The sequence below is a fragment of the Phacochoerus africanus genome, chromosome 10 (genome assembly GCF_016906955.1).
Source record: "Phacochoerus africanus isolate WHEZ1 chromosome 10, ROS_Pafr_v1, whole genome shotgun sequence".
NCBI classification, from domain to species: Eukaryota; Metazoa; Chordata; class Mammalia; order Artiodactyla; family Suidae; genus Phacochoerus; species Phacochoerus africanus.
In genome coordinates this window covers 40,178,437-40,194,234 of record NC_062553.1, presented here as the reverse complement: position 1 = coordinate 40,194,234, position 15,798 = coordinate 40,178,437, and the positions used below count along the sequence as shown (strand labels likewise).

At 41.7% G+C, this 15,798-nt stretch overlaps 1 protein-coding gene across 5 annotated transcripts in view; it reads left to right on the top strand.

The window, feature by feature from the left end:
- LNX1 (ligand of numb-protein X 1) overlaps positions 1 to 15,798 on the top strand; it is a 211,069-nt gene that overhangs the window by 194,273 nt on the left and 998 nt on the right. For all 5 annotated transcript variants that reach the window (XM_047799585.1, XM_047799584.1, XM_047799581.1 and 2 more), the window contains 3 exons: positions 7,383 to 7,560; positions 9,676 to 9,904; positions 15,635 to 15,793. In XM_047799585.1, the coding sequence (XP_047655541.1) occupies positions 7,383 to 7,560; positions 9,676 to 9,904; positions 15,635 to 15,793 (566 nt within the window). The remainder of the gene's footprint in view (positions 1 to 7,382; positions 7,561 to 9,675; positions 9,905 to 15,634; positions 15,794 to 15,798) is intronic.

Here is a 15,798-nt window from a genome sequence, read left to right as displayed (position 1 = left end):
GGTGGTGATTGGGACAAACCGGGGAGCACATGTCCTCATGGCATTAAATTCCAGAAAAATCTTAAAACACCAAAGATGATGAAGCTGAATGCATCTCTAGGTGAAATGCCTCCTTCAGACCAGCAACATGTAGCCATCTTTTTTTAAAATTACTCAATGAATTTTATTCCATTTATAGGTGTACAACAATCATCACAACCCAATTTTATAGCATTTCCATCCCAAACCCCCAGCCCATTCCCCCTGGCCCCCGACCTGTCTCCTTTGGAAACCATAAGTTTTTCAGTCTGTGAGTCAATATCTATTCTGCAAAGTTCACTGTGTCCTTTTTTAAGATTCCACTTGTAAGTGATAGCATATGACGTTGGTGTTTCACTGTCTGACTAACTTCACTTAGCATGATAATTTCTAGGTCCATTCATGTTGCTGCAAATGTCGTTATTTCTTTCCTTTTAATGGCTGAGTAATATTCCATTGTGTATATGTACCACATCTTCTTTATCCATGCCTCTGTCGATGGACATTTAGGTTGTTTCCATGTCTGTAGCCTGTCTTTAAATGAGGTGACTCAGCTCAATATGTACTTCTGTCTGTGGCTTTTATTAGAGGCAATACTATGACTTTTCCATTTAGATGGTATCTAAGAAACACAAGCTTTGCTTAGTCTAAATTCAGAATCCTACATCCTGGGCTTGGCATCCTATTATAATGGCAGTGAGTTTCTAGCTGTCATTTCTACTAGGACCTGGTGTCATTAAATTCCTTGTAACCAAACTCTTAGAGGCAGCCCATTCTTCCTGTAACAGAGATTAAGGAATGCCTACATTCCCCATCAGGCTATGTTTATTTGGAATAACTCACGAGTTTGAGTTTTCGAGCAAAGTAAGCAGAAATAGTACTAAGTATTTTTATTTTGAACTATCTCTGTTTTATATGCTGTTAACTACACAGGGGCAAGGCTACACCCCCTCTCCTTTCTCCAGCCAGCCATGCCCCATAAATCCATAAATTCCTGGTTTATTTACAATCAGCAATCTAGATAAACCAAGTACCTCCTGGTAAAACCTTTTATGGATAAGGACTCCCTGGTGTCTTTTTGCTAATAAATACCATTAGAGTGTTTAAATTAAACTAATGATATTTATTGATGGAAAATTAGCTTATTTCATTAATTAAAGTTTTAATCTAATTAGAGTTGAATTAACTACACCATATTATATTCTGGTTCATTAAACCACAAAGAATGCAGCTTCCATCAGCACCGTGGTTTTATAATCATGACCTAACCATCATGAATCATGGAAACAGCCAGGGTGAGCTGATCGAATTTTTGCTGTAACCTTCTGGCCTGCATCCAATTCCTGGGAAAACATACATAACAGAGTGGCCTATCGGGAAATTGTAATTATTTTCATTTTAATTTATAATTCTAGTTTCCTTCTGAAATGCCCTCACAAACATACATGCAGTGGCATATTTAAAATTCAACTAAGACATGTAGACATTTGCTTATTTTGTTTTCTTGTTTTCTATGAAAGTTTTGTTTTATTTAGGAAACATGACTTTTTGAAACTAGGAGCTTAAATGAGTCAAAGAAATACTAAAGAGGGCAAACCAAGATTTGTGAGACAGAGACATTTTTAAGCCAGTTGGAGAGGTCAAGAATGACACGTCAAATATAGGAGTGTGGTTACCTCTGTGGAGAGGAAAGGGAACATGACCAGATGAAGGTTGTAGAGGGACCGCAGCTCCACAAAGAACATATATTTCTTTCTTTCTTTCTTTCTTTCTTTCTTTCTTTCTTTCTTTCTTTCTTTCTTTCTTTCTTTCTTTCTTTCTTTTTTTTTTTGTCTTTTTGCCTTTTCTAGGGCTGCTCCCTCGGCATATGGAGGTTCCCAGGCTAGGGGTCCAATTGGAGCTGTAGCCGCTGGCCTACACCACAGCCACAGCAACGTAGGATCTGAGCCGCATCTGCAACCTACACCACAGCTCACGGCAATGCTGGATCCCTGACCCATTGAGCAAGGCCAGGGATCGAACCGGCAACCTCATGGTTCCTAGTCGGATTTGTTAACCACTGCACCACTACGGGAGGTCCAAGAACATATATTTCTGATGCTGGGTTCCAAGGTTCACAGTAGGCCATTGTCCTCATCTTTATGCTTTTATCATCTGTCTAAAATGTTTTATTTTAAAAATCCAAATCAGGAATTCTGTTGTGGCTCAGCAGGTTAAGAACCCAACATAGTGTCCCTAAGGACACAGGTGCCATCCCTGGCTTTGCTCACTGGGTTAGAGATCCAGCATTGCTACAAACTGTGGCATAGGTCATGGCTGCAGCTCGGATCTGGAGTTGCTGTGGCTGTGGTGTAGGCCAGCAGCGGCAGCTCCGATTCAACCCCTAGCTGGGAACTTCTGTATGCCACAGGTGTGGCTGTAAAAAAAAAATAAAATCCAAAGCAGATATTCCATAATGCATATTTTTTTTTTTTTATTTTTAGGGCTGCACCTGTGGCTTATGGAAGTTCCCAGTCTAGGGGCCAAATGGGAGCTGTAGCTGCCAGCCTACACCACAGCCACAGCAACACGGGATCTGAGCCCCATCTGTGACCTACACCACAGCTCATGGCAATGACAGATTCCCAAGCCACTGAGCGAGGCCAGAGGTAGAACCCACACACATCTTCATGGATGCTAATTGGGTTCTTAACCTGCTGAGCCACAATGGGAACTCCAATCAGATTTTTTTTTTTTTTAATGATGAGCCTTGGTTTGCCTGGCTTGTTACACTGAGGTAGAAAACAAATAATTTCTGTCCTTTTCCTGAAGGAGTATATGGCTGATTAATTATTCAAGTAATATTTATTCACAACAAAATATTAAAGCTTCACCAGTAATTCCTATTAACGGGAGTGGCAGGAAAGAAGCCAGTGTAACTTCTGGAATATTTCACAAGCTATGTAATATTGCTACCTTCAAATGAATTCGGTAACATATTATTTTTGCCTTTTTGTCTTTTTAGGGCTGCGCCTGTGGCATATGAAGGTTCCCAGGCTTGGGGTCTATTTGGAGCTGTAGCCACCAGCCTACACCAGAGCCACGGCAATGTGGGATCCAAGCCGCGTCTTCGACCTACACCACAGCTCACAGCAACGTTGGATCCTTAACCCACTGACCAAGGCCAGGGATCAAACCCACATCCTCATGGATGCTAGTCAGGTTCATTAACCACTGCGCCATGACGGGAACTCTGAATTTGGTAACATATTTTTAACCAAATTATTCACAGATAAAAGTCATATCTTCCATTTAAATGCAGTTTTTTTTAAGCCAGAGGTTTGTAGAATGTGGGCATTCTTACCCATTTCATAGATGAAGTCAGAAGGAGCTTGAGTGATTGCAGTGTTTAAAAATTTCATGTACTCATTACTATTAGAAACCCAAATAATGATAAACGATGTCCAAACTTTCTACTAGAAAGGCAATTAAATTATTGGAATTTTTTCACCGGATAAACATTATAGTTAAACCCAGGATTGGCAGAATTGTGTGAAATGAGCATTTCCACAATGAGTTCGTGAAATTATCAATGATGGAGCTGTTTTAAAGGTAATTTATCAATGTCTATCAAAAGCTCTTGGTTTTGCAGTTATACTTCTGGGACATTGAGCTAAAGAAATATTTGCACAAGTGCACAAGTGCATAAGCTATGTGTGTCTAAGGATGTTCACAGTGACACTGTTTAATTTTGCAAAAGACTAAAAAACTCAAATGGTCATTAATGGTGGATATGACATATTCATATGATGACGTACTAGGCAACTATTCAAGAAGAGATAAAGCATGTGGGTGTGGGTGTGTTTATATGAAAAAGATGACCTTGTTTTCCAGAACATTCCATACTGTGTTTAAGACATCACCATGAGAGATTGACCACCTACCCCTACAATACCTGGAAATAATGGAGTTAAGCCGTTCTTTGTGAGGACCAAGAGTAAATGCTTTATGAATATCCCCAGGAGTGAGCTGAAGCAGCAGGGCAGCCCAGCAGCCCGTAGGAGTCTCTGGGTTAAGAGTTTTGCCAAGCAATTTCAGAATTGCTTGTATTTCCAAGCTGGGATCTTCTGAGAGATATTTGTGGTTAAAGGGAGAGACATCCTGAATCTAGATCCATCCTGCTTTTTAGAAAGGACAAGTCACCTACTAAGGGGGGGTCTTGAAATCTGCTCCAAATCTGCTCCTTGGCCTCAGCTGGAACACCAACACAACTCTGTCCATTCTGTTACTTCTTTGTCTTGCCTTGAAACTTTCCTCTGAAGAAAGCCCCAACCTTCCTCTGATAACCAGTCTCTACAGAGCACTTCACAGTTCTAAGTTTTAGGAATTCCTGCTGTGGTGGAGCAGGTTAAGATCTGACATTGTCTCTGTGGCAGCAAGGGTTCAAACCCAGCCTGGCACAGTGGGTTAAAAGGATCTGGCATTGCCACAGCATGGTGTGGGTCATAGCTGTGGTTCAGGTTGCATCCCTGGCCCAGGAACATCCATATGCCATGAGTATGGCAAACAAAATAAAACAAAACAAAATAACAAAATCTCCCAAAAACCCAATACAAATTTCTAAGGCTTATGTAAACACAACTCAGATCTCAAAAGTACTCATTGTAACATATACCTTGCTATAGTTATTCTTAATTTCCGAGTTATTGTTCTGTTACTATCAAAACAGTATGTGGCAATTTACAATTTCTCCATCCATTTTATTTGACAAACATGTACTTACCATCCTCAGTGTGTTAAATGCTATGTTCAGGGCTAGGGGTACAGTCACAGGACGTTGCTGTCTATAACAATGCCTTTAAAACAGATACAGGTTATTTAAGTCCATAGGAAACCACAAAATAACAAATGCATAAAAATCCTAGGCTTATCGTAGTTCATAATATAAGCATTAAAAATTAATTCTGGGAGTTCCCGTCGTGGCGCAGTGGTTAACGAATCCGACTAGGAACCATGAGGTTGCGGGTTCGGGCCCTGCCCTTGCTCAGTGGGTTAACGATCCGGCGTTGCCGTGAGCTGTGGTGTAGGTTGCAGACGAGGCTCGGATCCCGCGTTGCTGTGGCTCTGGCGTAGGCCGGTGGTTACAGCTCCGATTCAACCCCTGGCCTGGGAACCTCCATATGCCACGGGAGCGGCCCAAGAAATAGCAACAACAACAACAAAAAAGACAAAAGACCAAAAAAAAAAAAATTAATTCTGGGAGTTCCCATCATGGCTCAATGGTTAACAATCCCGACTAGTATCCATGAGGACACGGGTTCGATCCCTGGCCTCACTCAGTGGATTAAGAACCTGGCATTGCCGTGAGCTGTGGTGTAGGTTGCAGATGCAGCTCAGATCCCATGTTGCTGTGGCTGTGGCATAGGCTGGCAGCTGTAGCTCTGATTCGACCCTTAGCCTGGAAACCTCCATATGCCACGGGTGTGGCCCTAAAAAGACAAAAAAAAAATTTGATTTTGGGAGTTCCCTGGTGGCCTAGTGGTTAAGGATTTGGTATTGTCGTTGCTGTGGCTTAGGTTTGATCCCTGACCCAGGAACTTCTGCATGCCATGGGTGTGGCCAAAAAAAAATTGAATCTGGGGGTTCCCTTCATGGCTCAGTGGTTAACAGACTAACTAGGAGCCATGAGGACGAGGGTTCCACCCCTGGCCTCGCTCAGTGGGTTAAGGATCCAGGGTTGCCATGAGCTGTGGTGTAGGTTGCAGACGCAGCTCGGATCCTACGTTGCTGTGGCTGTGGTATAGGCCAGCAGCTGTAGCTCCAACTCGACCCCCTAGCCTGGAAACCTCCATATGTGTGGACGTGGACATAAGAGGCAAAAAAAGAAAAAGAAAAGAAAGTGAATCTGTGCATGCAAGTATTAGTTCTATATGATGTCAGCCATCAAATTTACGGAAGTTTAATTATAATTAATTCAATTTGCTGAATAGATAATATATCCACAGGGTTCAAAAAGTGGAAAGTATAGCCTGAGTCTCTTACCCATCCCTCAGCTGTTCAATTCCCACCTTCACCCCCATGAAACCACCTTTTTTTCATAGTGTCTTTATGAAAATGTAAATACTAATACAAATTCTTATTTCCCTCCCTTTTTCACACAAAATGAAGTATACTTTGTTCTGTAGCTTGATTATTTTTGTGTCAGATTTTTTTTTTTTAAATGTTCTTTCTTTAGATAGAACTGAAGCTATATTTGGAGTTCTCATTGTAGCTCAGCAGTAATGAATCCAACTAGCATCCATGAGGATGCAGCTTTGATCCCTGGCCTTGTTCAGTGGGTTAAGGATCCAGCGTTGCCATGAGCTGTGGTATAGGTTGAAGATGCGGCTCAGATCCTGCATTGCTGCAGCTGCAACGTAGGCCGGCAGCTGTAGCTCTGATTCAACCCCTAGCCTGGGAACCTCCATATGCCATGGGTGCGGCCCTAAAAAAACAAAACAAAAACAAAAACCCTGAAGTTATATATTGAGCCGTAGACTTCTTTGAGGTTTGATCAAGTGTTACACATTTATTTGCAGTGCACATGCCCACTTAGCCTCATAAGTCATTGCCCAAGTGGAAAGGAGAATAACTTTTTAGAAAAATATGTATTGCTATGTATTCATTGATAAGCAATACCCTTGACCTACTTTAATTGCTTCAAGATAATGTTGCAGGTGGTTTTGATGTTTTTAGTCTGGTGTGGTTGAATCATATTCACAATCCTCTTAATTTGCTCTTCAAAAGTTGGTCCATGATGTGTATTCTACAGCGTATATATGATGTTTTTATGTAGTAAAATGAAAGGATATAACTTGCACATGATTTAGAACTGCTGAAGTAAGAGTCAAGTTCCAATTAGGGAAAAACCAAGATCTTGGTTGAGTTTTTAGTGTATAGTATCTATGAAATACATTATTTTTCTTTAAGGACTTCTATAATTGATTACTTCCCTATGTTAAACTACTTTATTGGAATTTTTTTTAAACTTAGGAAAAAATCCTGGTATTCATGAATGACAAGAATTTTATGAAATGTTGTCTCACTCTATCGGGAATAAATGAGTCGCTTAGATATTTCTCCAGTGGTCTCCAACCCCTTCCTCTTTCTGCTTCTGACTGGTCCCATTTGAAATGTGAATTTTCTCTCAGTCAGCCCATGGAATTTGGGACAGTGCAACTCTTGAGGGTGGGGACCACATAAGAATTCTCTGTGCATCTCTTCCCCCCATGAGACCGAGAACCACCATCATGTATTTATGCAATCTTGGTAATTTTTGTATGTAGGAAATGCAAACCTGCTTGTGAGCAAATGCGCTATGTTTGTTTTTCTGTCTGTGCCCTCAGCCCCTCCATCCTGGGGTCATTTGTCACGAGAAGGTGGTAAGTGTCCGAAAAGAACCCAGCGAATCCCTCGGCATGACCGTCGCAGGGGGAGCATCACACAGGGAGTGGGATTTGCCGATCTATGTCATCAGTGTTGAGCCCGGAGGAGTCATAAGCAGAGATGGAAGAATAAAAACAGGTAATGAGTAAAGAGACACAAAGCACTGGGCTGGCAGAGTTTTAAAAGGAATTAGCAGCTTGCTGGGTTAAGGAACTCTTTTCAGAATGAACAAGAGAAGGGGAGGGTGATCTGGCCAGGACTCTTGTTACCCACTGACCTTGATTGGTTTGAGTATAGTTGCTGGACTGGGTTTCTCTCCTCTTAGTTCATCTGGGTTGACATGAGCCACCTTGCTTGCTGGTAAAATGTGTACCTGCAAACTATGCCAAGAATTAGTAGGAAACTGCTACAGTGGTGAGCAAGTTACCTTGATTCTGTGGCATGAGTTGATTCCATTCATTCTAAGTGATTCTTTAGTCAGTTGATTCAGTGATGAAACTGTTCATGAACTCTTCGTGACTTGTTTATTTTATGGGTTGTATAGGAGACATAATTTTGATAGAGTTTGAGTCAATGTATATTCCTTAAGTGAAAATACCAAGCTAGGAACTTTCCCATTGGCGAAAAGTGTTTCACCACTTTAATCTTATGCGACTTGAGCTACTTCGAGGGGAGGAGAGATGTTCAGTTTGGATCTTTAATGGTATTGTCAGTTCTCATGAAGGGGTGGCTAGCTGGACAGTTCTGCCCTTCCAGCATCTATATTCAAGTGCGGAGTTTCTGAAGTCCAGATGCTCTGCCCAGGGAGCAGGGGGGATGGCATGTTAAGGGGTTTGTGTGCTTCTTTAGGGTCTGGGTAAACGTGAGGCCTTTCCCATCTTTCTCCCCCTGTCCTTTCACTCTTGCTAATGGTTATTCTGTGTGAAAAAGATATTTAAAGGAGGCAGAAAAATAGGAGGGAGCTAAAAGAATAGAAATTAAAAGTTCCTGTCATTGCTCAGTGGTTAGTGAATCCGACTGGTAACTGGGAGGTTGCGTCTTTGATCCCTGGCCTCCCTCAGTGGGTTAAGGATCCGGTGTTGCCATGAGCTGTGGTATAGGTCACAGATATGGCTCGGATCCCACGTTGCTGTTGCTGGGGCTCTGGTGTAGGCTGGTGGCTACAGCTCCGATTGGACCCCTAGCCTGGGAACCTCCATATGCCGTGGGTGCGGCCCTAAAAAGACAAAGAGACTGAAAAGAAAAAAAAAAAAGAAAAATTAAAGGTAGGGGAGGTATGTATTTTACTTTCTCTTTTCTTTTTCACCTGAGCACCTGGGTGGAGGACAAGGAGGTCAACCAAGGTCAGCAGAGGGTTATACAGTATGATTGTCCCCATGTGGTAGGGATGTAACCAATGGTAGTAGTCATCACCTTTGCAATGAATAGAGATGTGACCTCACCTTTCCACCTCTTCAGAAACACAGTTCCAGGCCCATTTTTCTTTTCTTTTTTTTTTTTTTTTTTTTTTTTTGTCTTCTTAGGGCCACACCCACAGCATATGGAAGTTCCCAGGCTAGGGTTCCAATCAGAGCTGCAGCTGCCAGCCCACACCATAGCCACAGCAACGTGGGATCAGAGCTTCATCTGCAACCTACACCACAGCTCATGCCAATGCCAGATCCCCAACCCACTGAATGATGCCAGGAATTGAACCCATGTCCTCATGGATACTAGACAGGTTCATTGACCGCTGAGCCACTACAGGAACTCCAGGACCCATTTTTCTTAACTGCTGCAGACTCATCTGCCAGACACTGTCATGGGGAATTTCTTGTTTATTCATTCAGTGCATATTTATTGGGTGTCTGCTAATGCCAGGCTCTGTGTTGGTGCTGGGAGCTTTTGCCACATGCTATCTATGCCTTGGTGCTAAAAATGGGGGGGGGGGAATAGGTTTTCTTTGATTAAATAGTGAATGTGGCTATTTTATCTTCCTTCCTTCTCCCCCCTCCCCTTTTTTTTTATGTAAAGGCAAGAGCCAAATACCAATAGAAATGCTTTAGAAACCCCCATACATGATTTACCAATGACTTGGAACCTGAACACTGCTGTTTGCTATATGAGAACCCAGTGGACACAAGGCTAAGGAGGTGCCTCTCTCCCCACCACATCCCAGCATCCCAGCCAGTCCCTGCCCCTTTGCTTATCCAGCTAATGTTCCCATTTGCACTCTCATTAAGTAAGGACGGCTTCTGTTTCTCTGGCCACTAGGTGACATTCTGTTGAATGTGAACGGGATTGAACTAACAGAGGTCAGCCGGAGCGAGGCAGTTGCTTTATTGAAAAGCACATCCTCCTCGGTGGTACTTAAGGCTTTGGAAGTCAAAGAATATGAGCCCCAGGAAGACTGCAGCAGCCCAGCAGCCCTGGACTCCAACCACAACACAGCCCCACCCGGCGACTGGTCCCCCTCCTGGGTCATGTGGCTGGAATTACCACAGTGAGTCCCAATGTGACATCCTTGGGGAGGTGTGGGCGGAAACAATTACAGTTCTTAGACCACTGTTTCACTCTCTTGGGCTGATTCACGGCACTAGCATCTTAATGAGACCCAGGCTTGGTTGTGGGCCCATTGGAAATAATTCTCTCTTCCCTTTTGTAACTGAAAATGTACACAGTAATCCTCAGCAGGGTCAAAAGCCTGGATGTGGAAACACTGTTAAGCATTCGTGTTGAGGAGCTCGTAGGGCTGCCATGCACAGTTGTGTGGGTTGTACATGCAGCAGGAGGCTCAGCTGACAGGGAGAGGGGGCTGTATTCCAACCTGTGTCCACATACCCTGGAGCAGAGGAAAGGCTCCTTTTCCTAGTTGGCTAGTGGCAGCCCTTAGAACTTGCAGGGAGGTAAAAAGAAGCCCTTCTGTGGTTTCACCTCTCCTGCTTTCAGGTGGCCCTGGCTAAACACAAAGGGATGCAGGAGCACATTTGGCCAAGGACAGCAAGAAAAGGGCATGGCTGTATATTTACAAAATTGGGTGTTGGGCCGGGCTGTGTTTGCTGACCTCCAGTCTATGTATATATGTACACACACATACAATGGTAGCATACACACGATGATGTACCATAATTTTTTTAAATCTAACAACATACTTTGGGTATCATTTCCTATCAGTATGCATCCAGCTGCCTCGTCCTTTTTTATGGCTGATAGCATTCTTCTGTGGAGAGGCACCACAATTGATTCAAGCAGTCCTGTTGGTAGGGGACACTGAGATTGTTTTCATCTCAGCTGTCACAAACGATGCTGCAGGAAGAATTCATAGGAAGGTACAGTGATAGTACTAGTAGAAACTGGTTAAAGAATTCATGGTCCTTCTGTACAATCCTGTGACAGGTTACCTGGTTATAAAACTACCAAAGTGCCTCTTTGGGGAAACTGAGGGCATCGAATCCCTGCTGGCCAGCACTGAGTGGTGGTGTGGGGAAGTGGGTCCTGTCTCATTTCTTTCCTTCTGTGTGGCCTGGTCTTTCCATCTAATAATCAAGATAAATGCTCTGTTATTTGGGTTCTTTTCAGGGAGTTCAGATATGGATTTATTTGATATCTTTTTGTTTCCCATCTCTTATTTTTTCTTGAACCCTTTTCAGCTGTTTATTTCTAACGTTTTGTGTTCTTTGCTGGTTTCCATCTGTCCTTCACATTCCTGGTTTTGGTAGTATGCCTTTTCCTTAGTAGTTTCATTTGTTTTTCTCTTCCACTTCGTCTCCTCTTTCCGTCTATCTTTCTTAAAAAATAAAACCTTACATTTCTGCCTTGATCTCTTTTATAGAGCAGTTGTTTCAGAACTATTTTAAATTCACTGTAATATGGTTGGTTATACATTTCCTTTTCTACAGCAGCTTTTCATTTCTATGGCAGCATTTTTCTGGCAAGTGATTTTTCTGTTAAATTTTTTTTTCTGTTACTTTCCTCCTTTTATAATGCATCTCTGCTGGTTCATCTTTTAATCTTTGCGGTAGGTAAATTTTTCCTGGAGTGGCTATCTGCTGGAGGTTTATAATTAAAAAAAAAAAAAGGAACTGGGCCCATCTTCCAGAGGGTAGAAACTTCTCCTTATGGCACAGGGTTGTATGTTTCTCTACTTCTCCCAAACCAACAAAGATCAGCCTTGCAAGGCCACTCACAGCACACGTTTTCTCCAACCTACCATCCTGAGAGGCTGCTACTTCCTGCACTGCCAGGCATGCTTCCTCTATGGATTACCCGTTTGAGTGTTTTGTTGTTGTTTTTTTTAGGGCCACACCTGTGGCATATGTAGGTCCCCAGGCTAAGGGTCAAATCAGAGCTGCAGCTGGCGGCCAGAGCCACAAGCAATGTCAGATCCCAGCCGCATCTGCAACCTATGCCACAGCTCATGGCAACACCAGATCCTTAATCCACTGAGCAAGGCCAGGGATCAAACCTGCGTCCTCATGGATGCTAGTCAGGTTCTTTTCTGCTGAGCCACAACGGGAACTCCCTGTTTGGGCTTTTGTCACTTCACTCATGGCTGTCTTCTCTGCCTAGCTGGGTCCAGGGAAGTTCTGCCAACAGCCAGCCTGCCTACGTCAACCTACAGTAGCGGTCCTCCTCGCAGCTCTAAGACCTGCAGGCTTGGTCCGCAGGCGGGCAGCCTCTCTTCCACCTTCCCTCTTTGACTTTGGCAGCTTTCAGTTTTTATATGGAGTTTGCATTCCTGTTTACAAGTCTCCTACTTGCCTTTATAGTCATTTTAAAAGCAGGAGAAACACAATGTTCACTCTGACGTTTGCAAACTAGAAGTATGGCCACCTTGCCATTTTTCAAAGTCCTTAATCATCATGCAATTGACACAGGCCACCAAATAGTCTCAGGATGTGATTCCCCAGTCATAACCCTGCTTCCACTTTCATGGGTCGGAGGTCCACTCACATTTCTGATCCAAACTTCATAGAACCTCAAAGACCCCAGGTTCTCCCTGACTGACGCAATACCACTGGCTTAAATGCTTCTAGCCATTTGGCATACCTCAGCAAAAGTTACTTGCCTGCTGGAACCGCTAGAAATTTAGGCTACAAATAGATTTAATTCAAAGACGACATTTCCCTCCAAGTCATATATTTGCTCTGTCAAACCTTTTTCCCTTTTGGTTAAGAGATCTTGAAGGAAAACTATTTGCTCTGAAGTACAATCCAGCCAGTTACCTAAGATTCTCTACTAATGAAGAAAAATGTTATAACAGCAGCAGGTCTAGAAACAATCTCTTTTCTAGGACACTGTGATGTCAAGTACAGTCCAACACGTAGAATGAATGTATATGAAGGGGGTACCAGTAGTGTGCTGACCAGCGGGTGTCAGATAAAAGAAACAGTAGCAGAGAGTAAAAGTAGGTTATTAAGGATAATGCAGCTATGCCTCAGCCTTTTCAGGGGTGCCCCACGTGACCTCTGGGCAGTAGATCCAGACATGGTCTCTAAGCTATACAAATAATCAGAAGCCATTTAATTGGAGGGGATTCAGAAAACACTGAAGACCTGCTTTAGTCACTCTTGGCTCTCAGGGCCCACACTCCACATCTGGAAGTCTTTCCAAACATGCTCTCATCCAGACTAGTATGATAGCAACACACATTAACTCATTCCTCCTCTTGCCTAAGAATTTAACCATTTACCTTCCTGAAATTCTTAAAAGCATTCTGATTTAGGAGAGGAAGAGAATGGAGGCAGATGAGCATGGATTTTTAAGGCAGAAACTTTTACATTGTAACTATAAGGGACACTACCAAGCACATTCAAATCTGGAAATAAAATAGCAGTAGCTCACACTTATATAACCTTTTTTCTGTGCCAGGTATTCTGCTAAGAACTTTATACTTAGAATTTATGCTTTATGCTTAGAATTTTTCACTCATTTAAAACTCAAAGTTACCCTATGGTCTAGGTACTAATATTACCCCTACTTTAAAGACAGGAAACTGAAGCACAGTGGTTGACTTGCCCAAGATTATATGGTAGTTAATATGCAGGACTGGGATTTGAACCAGGCTGTCTGTTTAGGGATCTTAAATCATTCTGCAGTTAAGTTGTGGTGAGCATCCTTAAGAAGATGTGAAGCCTATATTTAGCTTTTATGATTTGAGTTTTACCATGGGCTTTCTCTCTCCCCTAAAGCAAGTTCTGCAGCAATGTGAATGACTTGACTTTTGTCATTCAGTGGGTATGCCTTGTAGCCAACAGCATAGTATGTATTTTTCCTCATTGCTTAACCTCTGGCCCCGGATTGTTTGCCATTCCTTCCCTATTATTCTCCCTGTATGACTGCTAACAAGGCAGAGTTAAATTGGGAATCCAAGGAGTAACTCATGGTGAAGTCATTTCAATAGCAAAATTACAGTCTTTTTTATAGCTGCCCCAAGCTCACCTATAGCTAATGTGGGATATGAGTGCACTTGAATGTGTTTGTTATAATAAATGAGTGGTACCGCAACAAAAGAATATCTAGTGTCTCTGTAGGTCTTTAAATGGCCCTGCTTGGCAGGCAGGTGTTGAATGAAATAACATGCTATGCAATAGGAATAGCCCTCACACTTCTAAGCAACAGCATGTCATAGTAAACGATTAAAAGTTATGAAGTATAGGTTATAATTAATATTAATAATTTAAAAATATTGTTTTTGTAGACACAGGGTGCTTTGGGAACCTAGAAAAGACACTGGCATGAGTGGCAATATGTTTCGTCTGGCTGGAGGATATAACCAAAATAGGAGAGGAGGAGGAGTATCAACGATTGCCACAATCAAGCCGGTTTGTTATGCAGCATGATTGTGAAAATCAATGCTATTCCTCCTCTCCTATTTTGATTTTCTTCCAGCTAGATGAAAACCGTTTTTCAGCTGTCATTTCAGTCAAAGAAATTATTATAAATGACCTATGACAAGAGATTCAAAACAAAATTGAGTTGAATTTTAGCACTACATTTTAAAGTTACCCACCAAACAAACACACAACTTGTTTTACTTCAAATGGGAGTTGGAATGCCATGGAAAAAAAAGTCCTGTTACAGTGATTGGCACGGTGGGTAACAGACGTAATGACCAACCTCATCACTTAACAAAACATTTCACAAGAAACTTTTTATTGGTTTCTCAAAAAGCAGTTAATATTTTAAGGTACAGTTTATAAACAAAACAATCGTTATCTTAATTTTTACCAACATGAAAATGCTGATTTTCTTCCACATCAGTTCCTGGACTGGGGGATTTTCGAGTCCAATTCAGCTCCTGAAACACCTCTGTCATAACTGAAAGACAGTTTTATATTTAGCCTGCACCTATGTTAACACTGACCCAACTGTCACTGAATAGTAAAAGGAAGAGCTTTTTCAATCTAATTTTCTATTTTAGCAGGTTCTACCTATTTATAGAAGACCTGTGGTCTTTCTCCCATTCCTGTTGTAACTTGCTATTCAGTTTACTGGCAGTTTTTTCACCTTCAATATGAATCACCCTTGTAATATTTAAATATACTTCAATCTCCATTCACTATGCCTGCCTGCATGCTATCAAACACACAGAACTACCTATAAACTGATATTTTTCATAAGTCTAAAACTTTAGCCAATGCATTAATTAGGGTTATGTTTAAATTTTGAGATTAAATTCAAATCATTTTTGTCTCCATTGAAAATTATTTACATCCATAAGTAAATAAAAATGACATCTATAGTATGCTTGAATGTGTTTATCAGTGAAGATTTAGGCATATCCAACTTTTTAACATAAATGGAGATTAAATCTTCTTTAAGCCAAAAATGATTCTTTCCCAAAGACATATAAATAGAACAGGTGCTATCATTTTTTTTTTTCTTTTTCAGATAGTTTAAAAAAAATTTTTTTTATTATAGTTGATTTACAATGTTACTTCAATTTCTACTGTACAGCAAAGTAACCCAATCGCACACAGTTCCCTGTGCTGTACAGTAGGAACCCACTGCCCTTTTCAAAGGGTGTTTAGCTAAGGAAAAAAGAAGTTCAATTAGAAAAAGCCAGCTAACGACACAAAGGTGACTAGGGTATGACACAATTTTGAGTGAGACCTATCCAGTGCTATTAAGCCTTAAAAAACTATGCCAATAAAGGGAATGGGAGATGAATCACAGTAGTTACTAAGTTTAAATTAACTGCATTTACACTGATTACGACGTTCTATTTCAGGTACCTGTATAACTGTAAAGATGTTGTATTACGAAGAAACACAGCTGGAAGTCTGGGCTTCTGCATTGTAGGAGGTTACGAAGAATACAATGGGAACAAACCTTTCTTCATCAAATCCATTGTGGAAGGAACACCAGCATACAATGATGGAAGAATTAGGTAAT